The sequence below is a fragment of the Aedes albopictus genome, chromosome 2 (assembly GCF_035046485.1).
Source record: "Aedes albopictus strain Foshan chromosome 2, AalbF5, whole genome shotgun sequence".
In the NCBI taxonomy this organism is placed as follows: domain Eukaryota; kingdom Metazoa; phylum Arthropoda; class Insecta; order Diptera; family Culicidae; genus Aedes; species Aedes albopictus.
In genome coordinates this window covers 338,411,974-338,437,470 of record NC_085137.1, presented here as the reverse complement: position 1 = coordinate 338,437,470, position 25,497 = coordinate 338,411,974, and the positions used below count along the sequence as shown (strand labels likewise).

At 38.1% G+C, this 25,497-nt stretch overlaps 1 protein-coding gene across 1 annotated transcript; it reads left to right on the top strand.

Moving 5' to 3' along the window:
- Positions 1-840: 840 nt before the first annotated feature.
- Positions 841-20,536, top strand: LOC109430952 (cyclin-Q). Its single transcript, XM_062852602.1, has 5 exons — positions 841-874; positions 981-1,101; positions 1,244-1,388; positions 19,372-19,824; positions 19,886-20,536. Exons 2-5 carry the CDS (start codon positions 1,019-1,021, stop codon positions 19,985-19,987), a joined length of 783 nt encoding a protein of 260 aa, XP_062708586.1. The 5' UTR covers positions 841-874; positions 981-1,018; the 3' UTR covers positions 19,988-20,536.
- Positions 20,537-25,497: the final 4,961 nt, after the last annotated feature.

Genomic DNA, 25,497 nt, shown 5'->3' with positions numbered 1-25,497 from the left:
ATGCGCCAGCCAGTAGACGCAGCATGCGTATTTTATGTTGAATCGGCAGAAAAGTGGTTCTTCCCACACAACTAGATGTCTTCGATTCAGGAAAGCACACACTTTCCAAACGCATATAGCGGTTCAATATAGGGGAGATCGTAGTAACACGTATCCTCTAAGGAATGACTCGATTTTACTTATGAAACGCAAAAAATGTCCTTTCTCGTTGCCGCTATACAAATGTTCAATATATTTTCTTCCAATTACTAAAAATCAAATAATCGTATCAAATAACGTTGTTGAAGTAAATATTAAACAATTCAAATGACAACGATTCTTCTGAAGTTAGCCGAAAGCCGGCACATATTTCCCCAAGGAGTGTTCACGACTCTGAACCATAAAATACGCGGATTTATACACAACAGTTCTTTCTCGTAAATAGTAAATTTTGCGAGTTATTTACTCACTTGCGAGTTACTTGCTCACAATTCCCATAATAATCAAGTCATTTTCTAATTTTAAGATTTGTTTGCCTTGTCACACTTCCGAGTGTCAGTGACTGAGGAAGATAGAAAATTTAAAATGCTATCGATTATAGCAAAAACATTACATCGAAGATATTGGAGTGACTCGTTTAACCCTAAAAGGGATACCTTCATGGCCTCAGTTTCGTCACCTCGCTGAGTGTGTTCCATCAAAGACGAGCTCTGGAAAGCGCCTGGGGTCCAATGGACCCCAGGTATCCCTTTTAGGGTTAATCTCAAAAGCGCATATTGAACCGATTTCCTCTAAACTGTACCTGTTTGACTTCTTCTCATTTGCATCTTTAGAGTTATGTTGCTGCCGACGAGTAATTCCCGATTCATTGAATATGCGGGATATTGCGTGACCGGCAATAGATATTCAGACGCTTATTATCATTATTATAGATATCTCTATTAAAAGATGACTTACTTTCAATGAATCTGTTTCCAAACTCATTTTGCAAACTATTTTAGATTAGATCGTACTGCATTTCACTACACCAAAAATCAAAATGATGCGTGAACTCGACGTGGTTTCCGCCCTGAAAAAGGATTCCGTACTACCTCCAGCGCAGAAAAAGCCGGTCGATTACAGGTGAGTTGTAACGCTCTGTAATATTCCATCATTAAAATTTTGATACGGCTAGTTTACCTTGAAAGGGGTGGCCGGTCGGCATTGACTTTTATTTAAGTATGCTCTCCATCGCACATGTAAACGCGTTGCTTATCTTTTGCAGGAAGAAGAACCTAAAGGGAATGCCCGAGAGGTTTCTGTTCGAGTGTGCCATCAAGCTGAGCATGAAACCACTGACATCGGCTACGGCAGCCGTCCTGTTCCATCGATTCTACCGAGAATCGGATGAATCGGAATACGATCCCTATGTAAGCATTTTTTTCGTTTGTTTTGGTTTTGGTTGGTTGTATTATAGCTATTCTGTGGGACTTTTGTGAGAGGTGAATCCCAGCGTTTACAAGTGTGAAAAATTGAAAGTATACGAGTTCATTGATTTTGCACATGGTTGATCTATTAGATCTGTTTAGATTTGCTTGATAAGCAAAGTTGTCACAATAAGTTTCACCTTTTGAACCGTATTCACAGAACTCTCCGTGATTCTGGTTATGTTTTTGTTTTATAAATGCCTCAACTTAGATTTTGAATCCGGATGTAAGTATAACGTAAGGTACTACGCAATGATGTAGTGCAGCCTGAATCTGCAAAAGTAATAAATTTTAGGTTTTTAAATATATGGGAGTTGTTATAGTGCATGATCATGCTGAGCGTGACAGGTTTGATTCCCGGTCGGTCCAGGATTTTTTCTTAACGGAAATTTCCATGACTTCCTTGGACATATAGCATCTTCGTACCTGCCACGCGATATACGAATGTAAAATAGTCATTAGCAAAGGATGCTCTTAGTTAATAACTGTAAAAGTGCCTAAAGAACACTCGCTGAGAAGCTAGCCTTGTCTCAGTGGGTACGTAATGTCAAGAAAAAAAAGGAGAAGATGTTTCACAAGAACTTCGTTTTAATTGAATATTATCTGTTTTTCATTAGGCTTATGACCCTATCATAACAGTTTGATTGCTTACATTTATTTCCACTACTTACATTTTCGATAACGCATAATCAACCATTTTTTTCTGTTCGGGACTGTCACTGCGACCAGGTTTTAGATCTATTGTTTATTTAGACTATTGGGATTTATCCGCTAGGTGGCGCCTTGTGTCTGAAAAATTCAAACTCGTATATCTCGATACCCTAATGAGGTACAAGCATGCCGTTTTCAGCAAAGTTGTTCAACAGGCTAAGAACTATCTGGCAATGGCGTCTTTGGTTCAAAAATCGTCCGCTAGGTGGCGCCAGGATAAACAATGTTCAAACTTCTATATCTCAGAATCCTGATAATTATCTTAAGATAGAATAATGCCATCTTGAACAAAGTTCTTCAACAAGCTAAAAGCTGTCTGTTAGTTGAGTCTTTGATTCGTGATTTATTCACTATGTGGCACCTTGTGTAAAATATTTAAACCCGTATATCTTGATGAATGAACTAAAAGCATGGCGTTCCCTGCAAAACTGTTCGGCAGGTTGAGATCTATCCGGCAATGGTGACACTAGGTGACACCAGCAATTAAAACGTTCACACAATGTTATCTCAAAAATCTGAGAGTAAAGAGAAAGCATGACGTATCTGGTATCCTTGGTTCTGATATTATATGACAGGTTCCGTCTAGTATCAGAAAAAGACTTGCATGATCACCATAATGAACAAGAAGTGTTCCATTTTCAGCATAGTTGTTCAGCAAGCTAAGAGCTATTTGCCAGGATAGTAGCCGGTCCACTACGGTGGTGCAAGAGGCAATACTTTTACACCGTCTTTGACCCCCTGCAGACAAATTTTGTCACCCCACAATATTGTTTGTTTTGCTCCGTTTTCCTTCTCGAAATATCTGCGGGAATTTCTACAGGAATTCTTTCGGGAATTTTTCCAGGAATTCTTTCGGGAATTTTTCCAGGAATTCTCCCGGGAATTTTTCCGGGGATTCCACCGGGAATTTCTCCAAGAATTTTACTGGGAATTCCACAAGAAGTTCCTCTAGAAATTTCTTCAGGAAATCCTCCGGGATATCCTCCAGCAAATCCTCCAGGAACTCCTCCAGTGATTCCTCCAGGAACTCCTTCAGAAATTCCTTCAGGAATCGGGAATTTATCTAGGAATTCCTCCGGAAATGTCTCCGGAAATTTCTCAAGAATTTCTTCTCATCTGGAATTTTCTCCAGGAATACTTCTGGAACTTTTTCCAGGAATCCCTACGGGAGTTTCTCCAGGAATGCCTCCGGGGATCGCTCCAGCGATTCCTCCGGATTTTTTTCTAGGATTTCCTCCGAGAATTTCACTGAGAATTTTCCCAGGAATACCTCCATGAGTTTCTCCGGGAATTCCTCCATGAACTCCTCTGGGATTTTTTCAGGAATTCCTACAAGAATTTCTCCAGGAATTTTTCCAGGAGTTCCTTCAAGAGTATCTCCGGGAATTTCTTCAGAAAACCCACCAGGAATTGGTTCGGAAATTTCTTCAGGAAATTTTCCGGGAAATCCTACAGGAATTTCCTCGGGGACTCCCCCAGGATTTTTTTCGGGAATTTCTTCTGGAAAACTTCCGTTTTTTTTTTTCAAGTAAATCCACTTGGAATTTCTCCAGGAATTTCTTCAGGAAGTCTTCCGTGATATTTAATCTTTACAGAAGCTTACAGAAAAAGTCTGGAAAAAAATGTTTGGAGGAGTTTTCGGAAAACTCTTTGAAACAATTTCGAATGGAAACCTTGGAGAGATTTCCGAAATACCTTAAAAGGTATTTGGAATAATCGTTAAAATTTGTTTTAAGAAATTCTAAAAAGATTTACTGATCGAATCATTGGAGGAATTTCTGCAAGAATGTTTAAAGAAATTTCTGAGTAAACAATTGCTGCAGCTTCTGAATGCTTGTGTTATTTTGGAAAAATAACTGAGTAACGAAAAGAGATATTTTCATGTTATTTACATAACATATCCTGTTCTTAACTTGTCTGTCATAAGCGTCAAAATAACAAAAATTATAACAAAAAAATGTTCCTGGAAGACCTGTTTAATAACAAGTTTTGTTGGTTTCAATAACAACTTAATAACAGCGATTTTTTAAAATATTTCAATAACAAATTTTGATATGAATAAGTTATTGATAACAATCTGAAAACAAAATTTGCTTTTTTTTCTGTTGCGGATAGGAACTCCTCCAAAGTCCCATATGAATTCAATGGGATACGCAACAATAGCATCTATTGTTAAATGTTTCATTCATAATTGAGACGCCATTGTTGTCGCAAGCGATTTTTTACCGAAAACAGAGAGAAACAATAGTTTTCGTTTATTTTCCAAACAACTTAAGATGAAAAACTACCGACGTTTAGAAGCCTTTTATTAGGTGGTTCATTGTTTATAAGATTAATTTACATTATTACCTCATTGATTGACAGATTTATCCAAGTGAATCTAAGTGAGATCGATGCAGTGAAATCAATAAAAATAAAATGTCTAAAAATTATAATCAATAGAGTTCTTCTTCCTGATGCCTTATTTTTTTACATTTTTTGTCGAAAAAGTGTTGTTCGTCCTTGAATTCCACCAGTTGATCCAAAATGTTTCATAAAATGGCTAACACTCTATTACACTCTCTATATTCATATCCATACTTAACTGAAATTGGGACAAAAAAAACAGGTATACTTTTCAAAGTGCTTATAAACCAAAAAGCTGATAAGTTGGCTCTGTCACAGTTAAAACGTAATGTCAGAAAGAAGAGGAACTGATGAGAAAATAATATTTTCTCTTACAGTTCCTCATGGAATGATGTGAACAACGAAAATCTCGAATGGTGTAGTTTTGATTGCAAAGCTAGTTATGTTGTAATATTAATGATCAAATGTTTGTAGAGTCTCAATGACACAATAATAACTGAACTTGTGCTACAACAAAACATGTTATTGAAATGTAATTTAAAGAAAATATACCAACACACTTAAAACCGAATGCCGAGATCGGCTGTGCGGATCTCGGTTAAAGTTCATTTGCTGAAATCTCGGCTAAGCGCTTGACGTTTAATGTTTGATGACAGCGGCACCCATGAGTGCTGCTATGAATAAACTTGACTTTTTGCTGATATCTCAGTTAAATTGCAATTGCCGAGCGCTCGGCTGTACGAATCTCGGCAAAAGAATGAAAATTAGCCGAGCTCATATGAGTGTGAAGAGCACGATCATAACAAAATAAGATTGCCCAACAGAACAGGTTATGGAACAGTGATGACTTAATAAGTTAATAATAACAAACCGAGATATAAAAACAGGTTTTGTGATTCCGTTGTTATTATTTTGATATTTTCCTCTGCTCGGGTGGAGGAATTCCCGGACGAATACTTGAAGCAATTCACGAAGGATCCTTTTCACGAAAGAGGCTTTGGAAGAGTTTCTGTAGGAAAACATGAATTAATTAATACTGAAATCCTGCTGATGGAAATTTAAAGAAACAATTTGATGTATGATTCATGAAGCCTGTTGAAATGTTTTCAAAAGAACGCATCAGTATATTCTTGAAAAAAAACCTTGGATCAAGTCATAAATTCCTGAACATGGAGCAATGCCTTGAGGAATTTTTGGTACTATTTCTGAAGAAATTGTTGGAGGAGTTCCTAAAATTTTCCATAAAGGAATTTCTGAAGGATTCAGTATAGGAATTCCTGAGGTAATCCTTGGAGGAATTCTTGAAATAATCCGTGCAGACTAGGGCAGTTCAGACTATAAACTTGTCAAAAATTCAAAGCTCCCATATGTTTATTACAATCCTTGGTGCAAAACCAGAGTCCTGTCAAATTTTCAGCCATTTCGGTGGTGATTTAATGGTGGCCCAAAAGCAAAATAGGTTTATATGGGAATTACTATGGAGAATTCTCAAAAAAGGTTCTCCACGCTATAGAGCATCAATACATGGATGAAGTCATAGGGTCAAAGCCGAATTGAATTCTTCAGACCTCAATGATGAATGTTGCCGAAGACCGCAACTCGTTTCGACTCACGAGACAAAAGTTATTTATCAATAATCGTCCATGTATGCTTGAACAGAGGACCAAAGCTCTATCCACACGCTTGACACGCAATCATAGTATGCGTGTTACCTTCTTGCACACCTTGTAGGGCATCGTGTATGAAGATGCGCATGCGAGTGAGAATTTGTTGAATAACTTTTTACCCGATTATCGAAATAAGTTCCGGTCTTCGGCAACATTCATCATTGAGATCTGAAAAATTCAATTCGGCTTTGACCCTATGACTTCATCTATGTATTAATGCTCTACAGCGTGGATAACCTTTTTTGAAAATTCTCCATAGTAATTCCCATATAAACCTATTTTGCTTTTGGGCCACCATTAAATCACCACCGAAATGACTGAAAATTTGACAGGGCTCTAGTTTTACACCAAGGATTGTAATGAACATATGGGAGCTTTGAATTTTTGACATGTTTAAAGTCTGAACTGCCCTAGTGCAGACGTAATCACTGGATATATTTTTGGAAAACCTTTAAAAAAGTTCGTAAGTATATTCCTGATGTACTCCCTGGAATAATTCCAGAGAGAATCATTGAAGGTGCTATTGAAGGAATCCTCGGAGAAATTTCTGTAGAAATCCTTTGAGTAATTCCTCCTTGTGATGCTCAATACCAGGGGTGAACAACGAACTCGACTACAGAAACTGCCGATTTCTTCAGAAGCACCTATTGTGCCTCTCTTACCAGATGATACAGAAACACCGTCTCCCATCGTATGACATGTTTTATTGTTGAAGAGATTTGTGCCCTCGAAACCGTGAGTAGGTCCCAAAGTCGGCCATTGTGGAGACCATTTTGGGATTCTAACAAGTTCTGTCCTTTAAAGGTTCTGGTGTTGACGGAATGCCACCTTCGGTAAAGTGGTGCTATCGAGTTGGTTAATCCAATAACTTCCCTTGCTGAAGGCACATTTCCGACGCTGTGGAAAGTCGCAGAGATGATACCGATCCACAAAGCAGGAGCTATCAAAAACGTAGAAAATTATCGTGGAATATCGATACTGTGTTGCCTCGGAAAAGTCTTCGAAATCGCCGTCCATCGTGTCTTGTACAGTATGACCTATAAAAAAATGCGAAAATCCATTTTTCTCTTTCTTTGATAATTTTTGTTGCAATATTTCTTATGAATTCAGTTTTTTTAGATAGGGCTACAATAAGGAGGTGATTGTCATACAGGATATCTCAAATAAGTGTCAAAATATTCATTGGTTACGTATATGGGATACCTAATAGATGCCATCAATTTCTGAAAAATATAAATGTTTCCTCGAATTTTTGGAGCTGTACGAATTAAAATGAAAACTTTTAAATACATGTAAATCATGCAGAAATATGTACTCTTAAAAACGCGGCCCTTTGAAAAACTTTTTGAAAACAATATCAGATGCTTAGGAACCAAAAACTAAAAAATGTGGCATATTTCAAAACCCTTAGATAAGATAGATCCATAAATAACTTCACCCTGTTTGAAAAAAAAAATCAAAATAATTTCTTGCCAATGAAGGCTCATAAACCTACGTTTATAATAGACACAAATACGTAGTACTTAAAAAGAGTTTGATACTTCATACATTTGTTTTTCTGAAAATGTCCATTTGTCGCACACTCTAGTTTTCAGTAAATGTCACATAACTTATAAGATAATATTTTTTTTCACCTGTCTAAATCACCAACGATCGCCTGAAGACCTTGTCTAGCTATGAAAGTGCTGTTCTTGAAATAAAATTTAATTGAATGTGATTGAGAGCAATTTGACAAAAAATACAACCTTAAAAAACACCTATGGCGAGAGGACGTTTTTGAGATCCTTATCTTCAACATTACTTTTTTCAAAGGTTTATGATTCAAATCAGTAAATGTTCCTATGCCGTTGATAAATTAGTTCCTTGATAGACATTCGTTTAGCCGAGGCTAAAAAAATTTAAAAAAAGTGCCAGGAAACTCATACAAAAGATTTTATGATAAAACTTTTTTATCGTAGTGATAGTATATCTAGTACTGTTGTATAAAAATGTGATACATCACACTTACATATACACTGAAATAAAAATGAGGGTAAAACCCTTCAAATGTCATTTTTTTGCCTAGACATTCGTTTAGCCGAATTGTAAAATTTTTAGAATTCCATAATAAAAAACTATCAAATTTCGAAAAATATCCAACAAAGTCATTTTGTATGGTGATCTGCATTATAGATCGACTTGTAAATCATGAATTAGATCGTTTTTGGAAGTGTTGCCATATTAATTTTGCATGCATATCATATAAATATGTCATAGTATTTTAAATGTTTCTCAATTGAGATTTGATGTAGTTATTTTTATCGGAAGTGTTTCAAAAGAATCTAATGAAAGTTTCATGACCAAAGCAGGTTGAAATTTTGCGAAAAACAACGTTTTTAACAGAAAAAAATAACATAAACCATTAAAAAATCACGTATTTAAGTATTGTTTTGATGAAATATGATGGTTTCACTTGCATAAATCACAGCGTTTACTACTATTATGTCTTCTAATAGCTCCCAATATCTTCTAGACTGTATTCTGGCTGAAATAATATACATTGGACGGCTCATATTTCGAGAAATGGCACCGAAAGTATTCAAATTTCTAGCATGAATTACTTGTTTCATAATTTAGACATTCTTTCCAAATAAATCATGTTAAAAATGAATGTGGTTCACAACTAAGATTCATTTATAATACATTTCTTCAGATTGAATGAAATAAGCCAATTATTTAACCAAATCTTGCATTTTTGTATGAGCACCTGCTTTTGAATAAACAGGGTACACAAAATCTGACACTTCTTGCAGTTCTTTCACTTTGCAGTCTTCTAACTCATTTAGTAATGGTAGTATCAAACAGGTATACTTCACAGGCATTAGGGCACGTATTTATTTCGATGCAGAACTTTTTATTTTAGCTTTTATCAATCCCATTTTAAAGTTTAACCAACCAAAAACAAATATACTTATTTTTGCATGACATTTTATGCAATAATTTGAACATTTCTGACAATAATTTTGTGCCATATTTCCAAAACTACTAATCAAGCTTACGTTTGAGTGTTTACAGAAATCAGTTTTCTTAAATAAATTTGTTTATCGGCGCTTCTCCTTATCGGGACATTTTTTTATAATATTTTTCTGAATTTCACAAATAAATAAACTTTTAAGGTCAAATATCTTGCTAACACGTCATAAACTAAATGCCTTGGAGTATATTCTCGAAATATACTCACGAAATTGCAAAAAAAATCTATTGAAAACCAATTTTTCATTTACCTCGGCTAAACGAATGTCTAGGCAAAAAATGAAATTTGAAGGGTTTTTACCCTCGGTTTTGTTTCAGTGTATATGTAAGTGTAATGTATCACATTTTTATAAAACTGTACTAGATATACTATTACTACGATAAAAAAGTTTTATCATAAAATCTTTTGTATGAGTTTCCTAACACTTTTTTTGTTCTCGGCTAAACGAATGTCTATCACTGTATTATCCAATAGAAAAATGCAAGGTTTATCGATTGAAAGCACGTGAGCAATGTCTTCGAAAACTTTCGCATTTTTTTATGGGTCATACTGTACAATGCTGCGAAACCAATCATCAACGAATTTCTGCACGGATTTGTCGAACACCGCTCCACAACATCAAATTTGATGGTTTACGTCAACACGCTCTTTCTTGCAATGAAATCCCGTACCCAAGTAGAATCAGTGTACGTAGATTTTTCGAAGGCCTTCGATTTAGTTCCGCTTAGTCGTGCAATCGAAAAACTAATACAACAGGGTTTTCCGAGTTAGATTGTCATCTGGCTGAAGTGGAATCTCACTAATCGTAGAGCATTTGTCCAAATTGGTCACGAGGTTTCTGCTTATTTCATGATTACATCCGTGGTTCCACAAGGAAGTGTTCTTGGTCCTCTTCTATTCATCCTTTTCATCAACGAACTAGCAGACCAATTATCATCTGGAAACTATTTTTCGCCGACGATCTTAGAATGTTCCGAATCATAGCATCCGTTGTAGACTGCAGAGTTGTAGCGCAGTCTGTGGTTGTAGAATGATATCGATCAACTTTTTTAATCTGGTGCGACGAAAATGGAATGCGTGTTAACATAAAAAAAAGTGCAAAGTGATCACCATTTCTCGCAGTCAATCGCCAATTCGATACTCCTACAAAATAGGCGCTGATTTACTCGAACGCATTGATTCCATTCGAAAAGTTACAGCGAGTTGAACATTTTTAGAAAAGTGAAAATTTTACCTGTCCCAGTTATTTTGAGTATCCCCTGTAGGTGTGATTATGGACAGTCATTTGAGGTTCAATGAGCACGTCGAGTCGATGGCAGCCAAGCACGTTCCACCACGAATCCTTCGATGTTATGATGCGCTTGTTCTACCAGTTCACAAGACAGATTATGGATTCTACAGTTCTGTATTCGTGCATTTAATTCACTTTTTTATCTGTTTGACTTTGATGTAAGTCAGAATGTGTTTGTAAGTAGGTTTAGGAATATAGGTTAAGAAACACCGTACAGACATGTTTATCAAAGACCAAGAAATAAATAAATAAATAAATTCTTGAATATTTTTTTAAAGATTGTGTGACGAAAATTTTCCAGAAGTTCCAGTTAGACTACTTAGAGGAATTCCCCAAAGAAATTCTGTTTGAATCCTTGAAGGAATTCTGGAAATAATCTGTTTAGGATTATAGGGGAATTTGAGCATCTTTGGTGGAATTATTAAAGAAATCCTTGGAAGATTCTCCATATTTTGTTTGAAGAAATTCGCGAACGAATCCATGGAGGAGTTTCTGTAGAAATCCTTTGAGAAATTTTCGAGGAAACCCTTGGAAACTAGTTTGAGTTAATTCCTTGAATAATATTTTTTTATTTGAGAGGTTTTCAGCGTGAGAGCGGGTTTGCCTCCTTAGTGAAACTCAAATTTTGTTGTACAAATTGCTTTCTTGTAGAAATTGTAATAATTTTAGCTCGTCCTCTTCATTATTGCTTAAAATATCCCTGATTGTAGTAGCTTCAATCTTTAACGCGCTTCCTCATATTGTTGGCAATCTGCTAATATGTGCTCTACTGTCAGAGGTACCATACAGCAAGGCCAAGTTGGTTTGCTATTCGAAGATATGTAGTGATCATGCGTTACTTTTGTGTGTCCTACTCTTAGTCTTGACATTTTTTGCCTTTCTCGTACACTAAGTGTACTGGAAAGGCTATATGTTCACTCCAAAAATGACTTTTTGATAGAAGAAACGGAGGGTCAAATAACATATACCAATCGACTCAGCTCGACGAATTGAGGTGATGTCTGTGTGTGTGTATGTGTGTGTGTGTATGTGTGTGCGTGTGTGTGTGTGTGTCTGTATGTGTGTGTACAAAAAAACTCACATCACTTTTTTGCAGTAAACCTCATCCGATTTCAATGACCGACGGTTCATTCGACGCGGAATCTGGTCCCATTGTTTCCTATTGAAAATGGTTCGGATCGGTTTAGCCGCTCCGGAGATATGGCCATTTAGGTGTTCCGGAACGGTACCCCAGGAAGGGACCAGATATGAAAATGCATCAAACCTATGCATGCGACACATCAAACCACGGCATTTTCGATAACCTGATGAGCGGTAAGCAGAAAAATAGTCTAAGACCATATCTGAACCGGTAGTGTTCCGGAACCGGTTCCGGGTGTCCCGCCGGAAGTGGCAAATATCAAAGTGAACCAAACCCATGCACGAGACACATCAAACCACGGCATTTTGGATGACCTGATGAACAATGAGCAGGAAAATCATCTCAGACCATATCTGAATCGGTAGTGTTCCGGAACCGGTTCTAGGCGTTCCACTGGAAGTGGTCAAAAATACAATTGGACCAAACCCATGCATGCGACACATCAAACCACGGCATTTTCGATGACCTGATGGACAATGAGCAGGAAAACCATCTCAGACCATATCTGAACCGGTAGTGTTCCGGAACCGGTTCTAGTCGTCCCGCTGGAAGTGACCAAATATACAATTGAACCAAATCCATGCATGCGGCACATCAAACCACGGCATTTTCGATGACCTGATGGATAATGAGCAGGAAAATCATCTCAGACCATATCTGAACCAGTAGTGTTCCGGAACCGGTTCTAGTCGTCCCGCTGAAAGTGGCCAAATATACAAGTGAACCAAACCCATGCATGCGACACATCAAACCACGGCATTTTCAATAACCTGATGAGCGGTTAGCAGGAAAATAGTCTCAGACCGTATCTGAACCGGTAGTATTCCCGAACCGGTTCTGGGCGTCCCGCTGGAAGTGGCCAAATATACAATTGTACCAAACCCATGCAAGCGACACATCAAACCACGGCATTTTAGATGACCTGATGAACAATGAGCAGGAAAATCATCTCAGACCATATCTGAATCGGTAGTGTTCCGGAACCGGTTCTAGGCGTTCCACTGGAAGTGGTCAAAAATACAATTGGACCAAACCCATGCATGCGACACATCAAACCACGGCATTTTCGATGACCTGATGGACAATGAGCAGGAAAACCATCTCAGACCATATCTGAACCGGTAGTGTTCCGGAACCGGTTCTAGTCGTCCCGCTGGAAGTGACCAAATATACAATTGAACCAAATCCATGCATGCGGCACATCAAACCACGGCATTTTCGATGACCTGATGGATAATGAGCAGGAAAATCATCTCAGACCATATCTGAACCAGTAGTGTTCCGGAACCGGTTCTAGTCGTCCCGCTGAAAGTGGCCAAATATACAAGTGAACCAAACCCATGCATGCGACACATCAAACCACGGCATTTTCAATAACCTGATGAGCGGTAAGCAGGAAAATAGTCTCAGATCATATCTGAACCGGTAGTGTTCCGAAACCGGTTCTAGGCGTCCCGCTGGAAGTGGCCAAATATACAATTGAACCAAACCCATGCATGCGGCACATCAAACCACGGCATTTTCGATGACCTGATGGAAAAGTAAACCAAATCCAGGCATGTGACACATCAAATCGTGGCTTTTGCGATAACCTGATGAACAGTTATCTAGAAAATAGCCTTACGTCACACTAAAGACAACTGGTAGTGTTCCGGAGTTGGTTTCGAGAGTCCCGTCGAAATTGTCAAACCCTGCATGTGACACCTTCAATTTGCAGCGTTTTTGGTTAACCGATGAGCAGTTAACAAGACAATAATGTTAGACCATATTTGGTTCAGCCGGTAGTTACCCGGAATCAGATCCGGGTAGTGAAATGTAACATTTAACCAAACCCATGGATGCGGTACATCAAATCACGACCAGTCTTGTAAACATTCGACACTTTTTACTACCTTCATTTCGTTGCCGCAGTCGGGTGTCAGTCGGCTTTGTTACATTCGTGCGCTATCGTTACCTCTTACCTACACACAACACGAGCAGTAGAACGAAGATCAATAAACATAAGAAAGGGTCAAATCAATGTCATCTGACACGATGACATGTGTCTAATTCTAGCTTTACGCATAAATTTTCAGCCACTTCCGATTATGAATGTTAATATTAGTTTATTATTGCATGTTGCATTGAATACGACACACAGATGGGCAACATAGCTCTTATTATGGAAGAAAACAGGAATAACAAAAGCCGAACCGTCTACCGAAGCCGCTACCGTGGTGAAATGCATTCGTTTGACATTTTTGTTTCGAACAGTAGTTTGATTGCTTGTGTTGCGAATGTCGGAGACAAAGGAGGCCGAATATCGACAAAAAGGTTCAAATGACTGTGATCTCTAACAAGACTGATCACGACTTATCGACAACCTGATGGAAAAATAGGGTCAGACCACATTTGATTCCCGGTAGTGTTGCGGGTTCAGCTGTGGCTTCGAAAGTGGTTAGAAATAAAAGTGAAGCAAACCCATTCATGCGATATATCAAATCGCGGTGATTAGGTAAAGGTGAATAAATAGCAATAAAATATTCTCAGACCATAATTTTGACAACTGGTAGTGTCATGGTCCATGACTCATGGAATCAGATCCGGCTATCCCACCGGAAATGACCAAATATAAAAATGAATCAAACCCATACATACGACACATCAGATCACAGATTTTTTGATAATCTAATGAACGGTTAGCAAGAAAATAGCCTTAGATCACATTAGAGACTAGCTGTTGTGCAGCAGAACCAACGTTCATGTGAAAAATTAAATCGTGACTTTATGGCCTGATAAAACATTAGGTATGAACAACAGTGACGAATAGGTCTAAGTTCTCATATATGAGAACAAAATATAGACAAAACTAAAGCGATCTCATCAAATCGTACCATTTCAGATTCCTCCTCCTCTTCCTCTTCTTGGCGTAACGTCCTCACTGGGACAAAGCCTGCTTCTCAGCTTAGTGTTCTATGAGCACTTCCACAGTTTTTAACTGAGAGCTTCCTCTGCCAATGACCATTTTTGCATGCGTATATCTATCGTGTGGCAGGCACGAAGATACTCTATGCCCAAGGAAGTCAAGGAAATTTCCTTTACGAAAAGATTTCAGATTCCTAAGGTGTAAATTTATAGCAGGATGAGTCAACGTTGAATGGAAAAATAAGTATTTGCTCGCGTCAACATAAGATGGTGTCTGTTTTAAGGAATTTTGGAAAATAAGGGTATTTGGTATGGGGAATATGTTCGGAATCCACCAGAGTATCCAAGATAGCGGTCCAAAGTCCAAGATAACGGCCCAGTATTCAAGTTAGTGCCTATTTTATAGGATTTTTAATTCTTGCATTATGGGCATATTTTGTATGAAAATATGTCCAGAATTCAAAATTTGTAATCAGAAAACCCAAGCTGTCCGCTGTTTCACAAGGTCTGCAATATGACTATAGTTTGAATGGGGAAGAATGCCGGTCTTCGTCCAAAACTGGTAACCAGAAAATCATAACCGACATGCCAAAATTCAATACGGCGACTATTTCATGTAATTTTAGGTGCAGAGTCGAAAAATGAATACCAGAACATCCAAGATGGTGTCTCAATGTTCAAGATGGCGGTTAGTTTAGTTGGGGTAGATATCCGGAGTCATAAAATGATGACCGGAAAATCTAAAATGACGTTTTAAAATTTTGCGGCTTCATGACACTTGTTTGGTTTGAGTTTTGGATCGTTGTCTTATATTTTCTGAATATTGGATGTTATGCTAATATAAAATGTGTCCATATTGAGTAGATTTAGTAAGCAGTTTTCATTTTGTATTTATGTCAATGTCATCAACATGTCGCTCGAGTTTTTTTGAAAGGATATTTTAAAGCACGAGAAAGGCACCATCTCCGCTAGGTGGATTAATTAGGGTTTTTTTGTTTCTTACGACAGTTTATATCTACCCATGGCGAGATTTCCCCCGTAAGGGAATAATAGTTGATATAATGCTTAAAAACTTTTCCAAAGTTTTCCTTGGAGGAATCTGCAAGAGTTCTGAAGGGAAAATTTCTGTTGAATTCCGTATCCTTTAACGAATTTCTGAAAGAATCTTCGGGGATTCTATAGTTGATACATGAATCAAATTTTGAACAAATGCTTGGTGACATTCCAAAATAAATTCTTCGAAGAAAATCTGGAGGAATCCCTGAAATTTCACGGAGCAATTTCTGAAGGAAGTCGTGAAACTATCCTTGGAAGAATTTCCAAAGGATTTCTTGGAGGAAAAATATAAGGAGAAATCTTTGAAGGATTTTTGCACAAATTCCTGATGCAATATTTGTGAGAATTCTTGAAAAAAACGTTGGAGGAATACCTGAAGAATTTTTGAATGAATTGCCGAGGATTTTTTTTTTTAATATCGTTGGTCAATTTGTCTAGATCAGTGATTCCCAAAGTGGGCGAAATCGCCCCCTAGGGGGCGAAAATGATATCAAAGGGGGCGAAAATTTTAAAATTAGAAATTGGGGGGCGAAAAATCCAACAAGGGGGCGATTCTCCAAAACCCATTTCAATTAGAGTGATTTTATGTATTTTTGACAGTTTAATATATCACCTCATGATGAATAGACCACAGTTACCAATAAATAGTATAAGTTCCCCGTCAAGGGCTTATAATTGTTTTCAGAAAGATACACTTTGAAAACCAAATCTTAACCCTTAGCCCAACTATTTCGGAGAAATTGATCATGTGCTTTTTTGAGTCATGAGCCATTAAGTGGAAGCTGGAAGCAGTTCAGTTATCTTCGAAAATAACATTTTTTTTTGAAACACAGCGATGTATTCTTTAGTTGTGAATAATTTGAAAATGTCACGGTGAAAATTGCGAACTATCAAATAACATCTGATTTGAAGTAATAAATCTACTTAATGCACTTAATACTTGAATACATGTTTGAAATTTCAACATTTATGCAGTGTGAAAGCATGTTACACTTCAGTTATTTGATATTTTTTTAATGAAGTAATTATGAAAATTTGCAACAAAATGATTTGATAGATTCTTTATGTATCAAAAAATACGAAACTTGTCTGTCCTTAATTTGTCTCAGGTGTGAATAGGACAGATCGGTGAAGGACTGGATTTGTAGTAATGAGCTGAATTTTAGTATGGTGAGAAGGTCTATTCTCCGTTTCTGCAATAAAATGGTTCAATAAGAGTGGGTAATATGATTCCTTGCCTAATATAATGCTGTTTGAGCAAAACTTTGGGCAACAGTGTTGTTGTTTTCTCCATTTCTTGCAACATAAACAACATAGTTATCCAAAGTTCTGCTCAAACAGCATCAAATTAGGCAAAGAATCATAATACCCACGCTTTTTGCACCATTATTTTGCAGAAACGGAGAATTGACCTTCTCACCATACTAAAATTCAGCTCATTACTACAAATCTAGTACTACACCGAACGTGCCCCATTCAAAGCGTTTTTTTATAGCTTTTATATATTTCAAGATATAGGAAAACTATGAAAGTATTTTGATTTTACCAAAGTTTTTCAAGCTTCCTGTATTCTGAGGTATTGTGATGGAATTTTAAACCAAATTCGGAACTTAATGATTTTATTTCAGATTTTTTATGCCTTTCCTCTTTCATTGATTTTACAAATATCTCGCTATTCGAAGTTGATATCCAAGATGACATTTTACGCCTACATATTTGGTAAAATTTCTGATATTTGCCACTCTACTTGAAAGGTTTTTGTTTTATTATTTGGCATAATTATTACATGTTATCTAACTTTCGGTAAAGTTTCAATCTTCGTCGAACTTTTGAAGTTTTTGTGAGCAAACCCAAGACGACTTACAAAGCTTTATCCTAAAACCCTACTTTCAATCTTCTTTCTTCGATATCTATATAAATAAAAATGGAATGGTATTTGTATGTCACGAATAGGCTCGGGAACAGATCGACATAATTCTTTTACTGTTGCATTCGTGCGTGCAGGCCTCCGACGTGTTCGTACGGGAAAATAATTGCAAAACTCGACCGGGAAAGCAACGAAAACGGGAAAGTTTGAAATTCCATTTTGTGGGTCATTTTCTTCCAGGACTACATGTCAAGAAACATAGTAGGCAGGCAGTACGACGTTTGCCGGGACAGCTAGTTTGAAAATAATTATATTGAGTTACATTTTCCTAAAACTCTCCAAAAATATAAATACAATATAAAGTTATTTATTCACAATTCTATTTCAGAAATTTATAAACTGGAAGTTGAATGAAAATGTAAAAAAAATGTTGGTGCGTCAAAATATATTCAAAAAATCCAAAAAAATACAGTGAAAATAGGAAGGCTCTGTTCCAGTAACCTACGAAATAGACAAAATTTGTAGATTTTAATGCAATTCCAAAATTTTGAATCTTATTTCAATAAATGCAAACTTAGGGGGGCGAAAACATTTTTCAACAGCTTCAAGGGGGCGATTACTCCGACAAGTTTGGGAACTATTGGTCTAGATCCATCGTGAAGAGTTTAGCTGCGATATCAACCGAAAGTCCGTGGATGGCATTTTTAACTTCTCTCAGTATGTGTATTGGTTTGTTTCTGTTTCCAGTTACCTGACGTAGTTTTTCCTCCGCTGACTTGATTCCTTGTACCCCTACGGCCTTCGTGCCGTTCAGGTGCTCATTTAATCACCTCGCGTTGGTCCGTCAACATGGTTTTCGTTCCCAAGAAACATATTTGCTGTATAAGAGTGAAACAAACCACTCTTAAGCAAATTTTAGGTTAAGAAACTGTTATTCAGCTAGTTCTGTTACTTGGGTTCTCATCCTGGGTAGAAGAAAATAACTAACGAAGATCATGAAAAATGAATAGCTGAATATTCAGATATTCAAATAGCTGAATATGGCAAAATTGTTATTGGTTTGTTGGGAATAAGAGCTAAAAGAACAAAAATAATAAATGACTTTGTACCGGAAAATATCTCAATAATAACTATTTTTATCCTTATAAGAACAAATTAAGGACAAAATATTTCAAATGTACAATATCTGAATAAGTTATGATGAGAATGATGAGTTATGATGAGAAAAAAAGTAAGTACAAAATAAGTTATTTCAAAAAAGATCATCATAATTGTAAATTTTGTTTTTATGATACAAAAAACTGTATTAATACAGTAATTGTAAACCCAAAAATGTTTTGTCCTTGGTTTGATCTTATAATAACAAAATAAGTTATTATTTACTTTTTTCTGAAACAAAGCTCTTATTCCTAACAAATCAATATCAAAATTTTCTCTTCATCAATGTTCCATTTAAAATAACATAAATATTAAATAACTCGTCAAAAACAAAACAAGTTATGATTGCAAAATATGCAATTGGGATATTATTGTACCTAGGATGCTCAGAAGAACTTATTTTGCTATGTTTGCATTTTTGTTATTATTAAGTTATTTATTGTTATTCAATAATAACTCAAAAATAACCAATTCTGCAATGATAACATTTTTTTGTTCTAAGCGAGTTATTAAGTACTATTCATAAATAACATAAGAATGATAAAATGAGATATGATGACAAAATTTGTAATTGTTTTGTTCTTGGTTTGTTTTTTGCCTCTACCCGGAATCCTTGTACAGTTCGGCTCACTGCATGAAGCCGTTGCGTCAAATTTTCCCTGTTTTTGTATCGAAAATCTATTTTGTGATTTGACGAATAATTCCGATGATATCAAACTTAAGTAGTTTTACTAAAAAAAATCCACAACATTCACAAAATATTCTATTCTAGATGATTGCCTCGTCCTGTCTCTATCTGGCTGGCAAAATCAAGGACGATCCAGTGAAAATCCGTGATGTAATCAACGTAGCTCACAGCACCATCAACCGTGGAGCTCAACCGCTCGAGCTTGGCGATGAGTACTGGTCCATGAGGGACACCATTGTCCAGGCCGAACTGTTCATCACTCGCATCCTCAAGTTCGATCTGACAACGGTACACCCACACAAGTACATGCTGCACTACATGAAGTCCCTGCAGGATTGGTTCGGAGTCAAGGAATGGAACGCGCTTCCGGTGGCCAAAACTGCGGCCTCTTTCTTGCAGGATTTCCACCACAGCGCCAAGATCCTGGACCATAAGCCCGACCATGTTGCCGTGAGCTGCTTGGCCCTGGCATTTCAGGCTTACGGAGTGCAAGTTCCACTTACAGATGATGTGGATGAAACTACCGCATGGTACAATGTAAGTATATTTCAATTACCATTTCCACTGAATTACAAAACGTTTTATTATTTTGGACCAGATTTTCTGTACCGATCTTACCCGTGAAAAACATTGGGAGATAATGGAGGACATCGTGGAAATCTACAACACGGAAGCAGAAATTGATGAAACTGATGAGTGACAAATCGCTCATTCGCCGGTATAACAAGCAAGAGGCTTCTTATGACACAGTACACTGACAGGTCCCATCGATTTTTCCGCTTTACTTTTTTGCAAGTTCACCATTTTTTGAATATTTTCGAATATTGAAGTACAAGTGAGAGTATTATTACCCAGGTTCATCGCTTCATCAACTGGCGTCTAGCTGACAGAACTGCCGCGTGAATTCAATCCATAAAAATGCGGTGGTAGATACAGCTGTAAAAAAAACTCTTGCCGTAAACTTAAAAATGATGCAAATTTTCGTTAATTTGTAAGTGATAGGTCGGTGATGATGTTTGATTGCAGCTTGTAAGTGAAGTGGGGAGGCGTATCGGTCCGCACCAAGTTACACTCTGACAATCCAATATCTAGAATTAAGATTTGTTTTAGGTTTACGATGCCATATTCTCTTTTGGTATTATTATATTTTATTTCATCTTAATACATCGTTCAAAGGAAAACAGCATTTGCATATTGGTAACTAGATTTTGAGAATAAATTGTATAAGTGAATACAATAATCACACTGTGTTCTGCTTCGTTTATTTGCTTTATTTTTACACATCCCTTTGAGTTTCTAAGAGAAACTAAACGTTTTAAAAACTCTGCAGTCTCCCGTAGTATGGTAGTCCACTACATGGTAAGCACTTTCTTCTCCCGCAATGATATCCATCCGATTGGAGATCACCTGATCGTTAAGTAGAAAACCAAATCGACCACGTTGTAATCAACGGTAAATTCTTCTCAGATATTACCAATGTCCGCACAATGTGCGGCGCACATACCGCGCCGCCAGGATCGGATTTACATGGAGTATATATTTTTGCCCCTACAACAACATGGAAAATCATCTAAAAAATATATTAACGTTTATTCAAATATGTTAATGAAGGAATATTAAAAGACACGGACAATGTCATTAGGGAAGAATTTGAAAATTCCAAAACATTTCTAGCAAATTTTGTATCACAACCGATGTTGTCGTTTTTGCGAAATTCAAAAAGAATTACTAGTGAATCCCTGCTGCAATCTCAGGAGAAGTTGCAGATCGATCACCACGATGAAAGAACACTTAACAAAAACTAGTTCTAACGCGACTGCTAGGGAAGGTTCTCACGACCTCCCAAAAGATTTTTCCAAAAAAAACTTTAAAGTCAAAGAGGAAATTATAATAGAAAATTCTGCTTTCCGTACACCCAGAAGTAGTATCGTCAGCTAGCGGACGCGTGACCGAGAAAGACATGCGCGGCTGGTTCCAGGTGATTAAAGTGGCTAACAGAGAAACTGCAAAACGGTGAGTCGAAAAGGAGAGCATCCAACATAGCACTGCTCCTCACAAGTTCAACAAACACCGCCAGCTAAGAGTTGTGTGCTTAGCTGGTAGTGTAGCCTAGGCACTGTTGTCCTTCTGACTTCAGCTAGATTGAGGAGGCACATTTCGAACGTCTGTTCACCAATGAGGTGCGGCTCAAATAGCGTCTGTTTTGGTATCCAGCGGCTGAGTATGAAATGCTCCTCCACCGGAAGCTATACCTAAGGTGGCAGCCTCACCACGGTGAATAGGAAACCTTATGCCAACAGCCTACTGTTTCCGAAACCCAAAAACCGTTACAGAAACCGAAAATGATGCACAACTGTGTCTTGCCCCAGTCCCATCCGGGTCGTTACTGGAGTGAGGCAAGGATGTATACCATCACCGCTACTGACGTGAACCAAATCGTGGATTGCTGTGGCAGCCCATTACCATGGTGCATCTAAATGACTTCAAATTGCTCTCCTAGCAAAACGGCGCTCTGATATGCAGAGCAAGCTCAATGATCTTGCCAATCGCTCCTCAGCGGCAGGTCTTACCATCAACGTCAACAAGACCAAATCGTTAAATGTAAACACGGTCAACCCTTCCAGCTTTGTTTACGGTAGCTGGGCAATTAGTGGAGAATATTGAAAGCTTTCAATATCTTGGTAGCCAGATGGCGGCACAAAGATCAACATAGGTACACGGATCAAGAAGACGAGAGCTGCTTTACGAGTTTAAGAAATGTATGGAAAAACAACCAGATTAGTCGACGAACCAAATTCCGAATTTTCAAACCTGGTGTGTATTAAAACACTGAACTGCTGCAGGTCTCGCAGCGGTGAGTCTACGCCGAATGAAGCATTCGCCTCCACTGGTCTCGGTCCTGGGCCAATCGCTTCCAGTCATCCTGAACGTTTAGAGCCCTTCCTGGTTCTCTGTTGAATATGGTTTTAGCTTGTCGTTCCTCCGGCATACGAGCTACGTGCCCAGCCCACCACAGCCTGCCGTTTTTAATTCGCTTCACTATATCCATCTCTTTATATACTTGGTACAATTCGTGGATCATGCGACGCCACCAGATGCCATCCTCCAATTTACCGCCGAGTTTTTGTTCGCAGCACTTTACGTTCGAAGACTCCAAAGTAGACCTGTGCGCCGCCGCGCCACGCCGCCGCCGCCGACACTTTTTGTCCCACGCCGACGCCGACCGAGATATCGGCGGCGCGCCATACGCCGCTGTTTGTCACGCCGCCGATTTTCATTTTTCGCGCCGGTGATCAGTGCACGAACAAAATTAAATTTATATAAAGTTGAGATAAAACAAATCTCATGAACACTATCATAAGACTTTGATTACAATAATTGATTTCTTAACTCTTAGAACACACATTCACATCTCTTGATCTTTTCAGAAATTTCTTCAGATAATCTTCCAAAAGGATTGAGTGATGCCTCCTGGACATCCACCTGGGATTCCTCCAGAAAAATCTTCAGGGATGCCTCCAGGATGATTTTTTTTTTCAGAAGATCTGTCAGGAATATCTTGGCAGGAGTACCTTTAAAAACTATTTCAGGAGAGTTCAAGGATGTCTACTAGAGATACATAAGATATTCATACAGAAGATCCATCAGCGATTCTCGTAGGAGGCCTTTCAGAGATTAGTCTGAGAGTTCATGGATTCCTTCAGAAGTTCCTTCAGGAGTTTCTCTAGGATCTAGTCCAGGAGTTTCCTCAGAGATACCTCCCGGAGATCCATCAGAAATTCCTGAAATTTGTTCAATAATCCATCCAGAAATTCCTCTTGGAATTACTTCGGGATGCCTCAAGAAAAAATTGCAGAGATTTTTTCAGGAGTTCTTCAAGGATTTTTCCAAAAGTTCCTTCGGGGATCTCAGGAGTTCGCTCAGGGGTCTCCTTAATAGCTCCAAGAGGATTCAAGGATGCCTCCATGTGTTCATTATCAATTCCTTTAGAAGTTTTCTAAGTTATTTCAACGGGAGTTCGTTCCGGTATCCTTGCAGAAGTCCCTTTAAATATTCTTTCAGGAGGATTCATAAATGCCACCTGAAGATCCATCAAGAATCCAGTGAGAAGTTTCTTCAGGAATTCCTGCAGGAGGTCTTAAGAAATTAGTGTAGAAGTTCCTGCAGGGATTCCTTCTGAAGCACCATTAGAAATTCCTACAGCAGTTCTCTCCAGGACTTCCATCAGAGATTCATCCAGGAGTTTCAGGGATTCTTGCATATGTTTCTTCAAAGATTCCTGCTGAATTTCTTCAGGGATTCCTACAGAAGTTCCATCAGAAATCACTACAGAAATTTATTCAGCGATTCCTATATAAGAGCTCCTATCAAGATTTCTTCAGAATATCCTTAGGGGATTGTTCGAGAAGTTCCTTTAGGAATTCTTCCAGGAGTTTTTCAAGAGACCGCTCCTGGGCTCCTTTCAGATACTTTCAGGAGTTACATCAGAGATTTCTCCAGAAGCTCATTCAGGAATTCGTACAGGAGTTCCTTCAGGGAATCTTGTTGGAGTTGCTTCAATAATTCCCTTAGGATTATAATCAGGCATATCTCCAGGATATTCTTGAGGGATCTTTCATGGAGTTTCTACAATAATTCCTCAAGGATTTCCTCCGCCTGGAAATCCTGTGGATATTGCTACCGGAATTCCTTCGAGCATTCTCCTGGAATCCCTGCAGAAATTTCTTCTGTAATTTCTTCGAGGATTCCTCCTAGACTTCCTTCAGGAACTTCCTTAGAGGATTCCTCCTGGCTTTTTCTTAGAATTCCTTCATTGATTCCTCTTGGAATTCCTTCGGAGATTTTTCCTGCACTTCCCATGGGAACTCCTCTTGGAAATCCTTCGACTATTCCACTTGAAAATCCTTCGGAGATTCCTCTCAGCATTCCTTCAGTGATTCCCCCTGAGATTCCTGCAACAATTTTTTCCTTCCACTTTTCCGGGAATTTCTCCAATAATTGCTTCAGGAATTCTTCCAGGAATCCCTTCGGATATTCCTGCTCCAAGGATATTTCTCCTTCAAGGAATTCCTTTAGGGATTCCTTCTTAAATTCCTTCGGGGATTCCTTCTAGAGTTCCTTCGGGGAGTTCTTTGGGGATTCTTCCTAATATTCCGTCGGGAATTCCTCCTGAAATTTCTACGGGAATTCCTCTTCGATTTTTTTCGGAGATTTAAAAGGGAATTCTTTCATGGTTTCCTATTGGAATTCTTACGGGAACTCCTCCTAGAATTATTTCAGGGGTTTCTCATGGAATTCCTACAAGGATCCTGGATATTTTTCGATGGTTCCTCCTAGGAATACTTTGAGGATTTCTTCTCGAATTCCTTCAAAACAAAAATTTGAATTTTTTTGGGGATTCCTCCTGGACTTCCTTCATCAAACCCTCCTGGGATTTTTCTTGATATTCCGTCGTGGGTTCCTCCTGGAATTCCTTTGTTGATTCCTCTTAGATTTCTTTCGGCAATTCTTCCTTTCATTGTTTCAAAAAGTCCTCATGGAATCACTCCTCCTGGAATTCCTTCGGGGTTTCCTTCTTGATTTTTTTCGGTGATTTCTCTAAGAATTCCTTTGGAAATTTCTCCGGGTATTCGAAGATTTTTCCTAGAGTCCCTTCGAGGAATCCATCTTAAATTTCTTATGAAATTCCTTCTCTACTTCCTATGGGGATTGATCTGAGAATTCCTTGGGGGTTTCCTCTCTGAGGAATCCGCTTGTAATTCCTTCGGAGATTCCTCCCGGAATTCCTTCAGAGGTGACCTATGGGATTCCTGCAAGGATTTCTCCTGTATTTTTTTCAGGAATTCATTCTAGACTTCTTTCGCGGATTCCTCCTAAAATTCATTCAGGGATTTCTCCTGATATTTTGTCGGGGATAATTCCTGGAATTCCTTCGGGTTTTTCTCATGGAATTCCTCTGGTGATTCCTTTTAATTTCTTCGAAGATTCCTCCTAGAATTCCTCTCGTATTTTTTCCTGGAATTCCTTCGGTGATCCTTCCTAGAATTCTATCGAGAATTTCCCCTGGAATTTTGTCGTGGATTTCTCTTGTAATTCCTTCGGGGATTCCTCCTAGAGTAATTTCGGGGATTTCTTTCAGAATTCCTTCGGGGGCTTCTTTTGAGGGGTTCTTCCTTCGAGGATTCTTCCTAAAATTCCTTCGGAGATTTC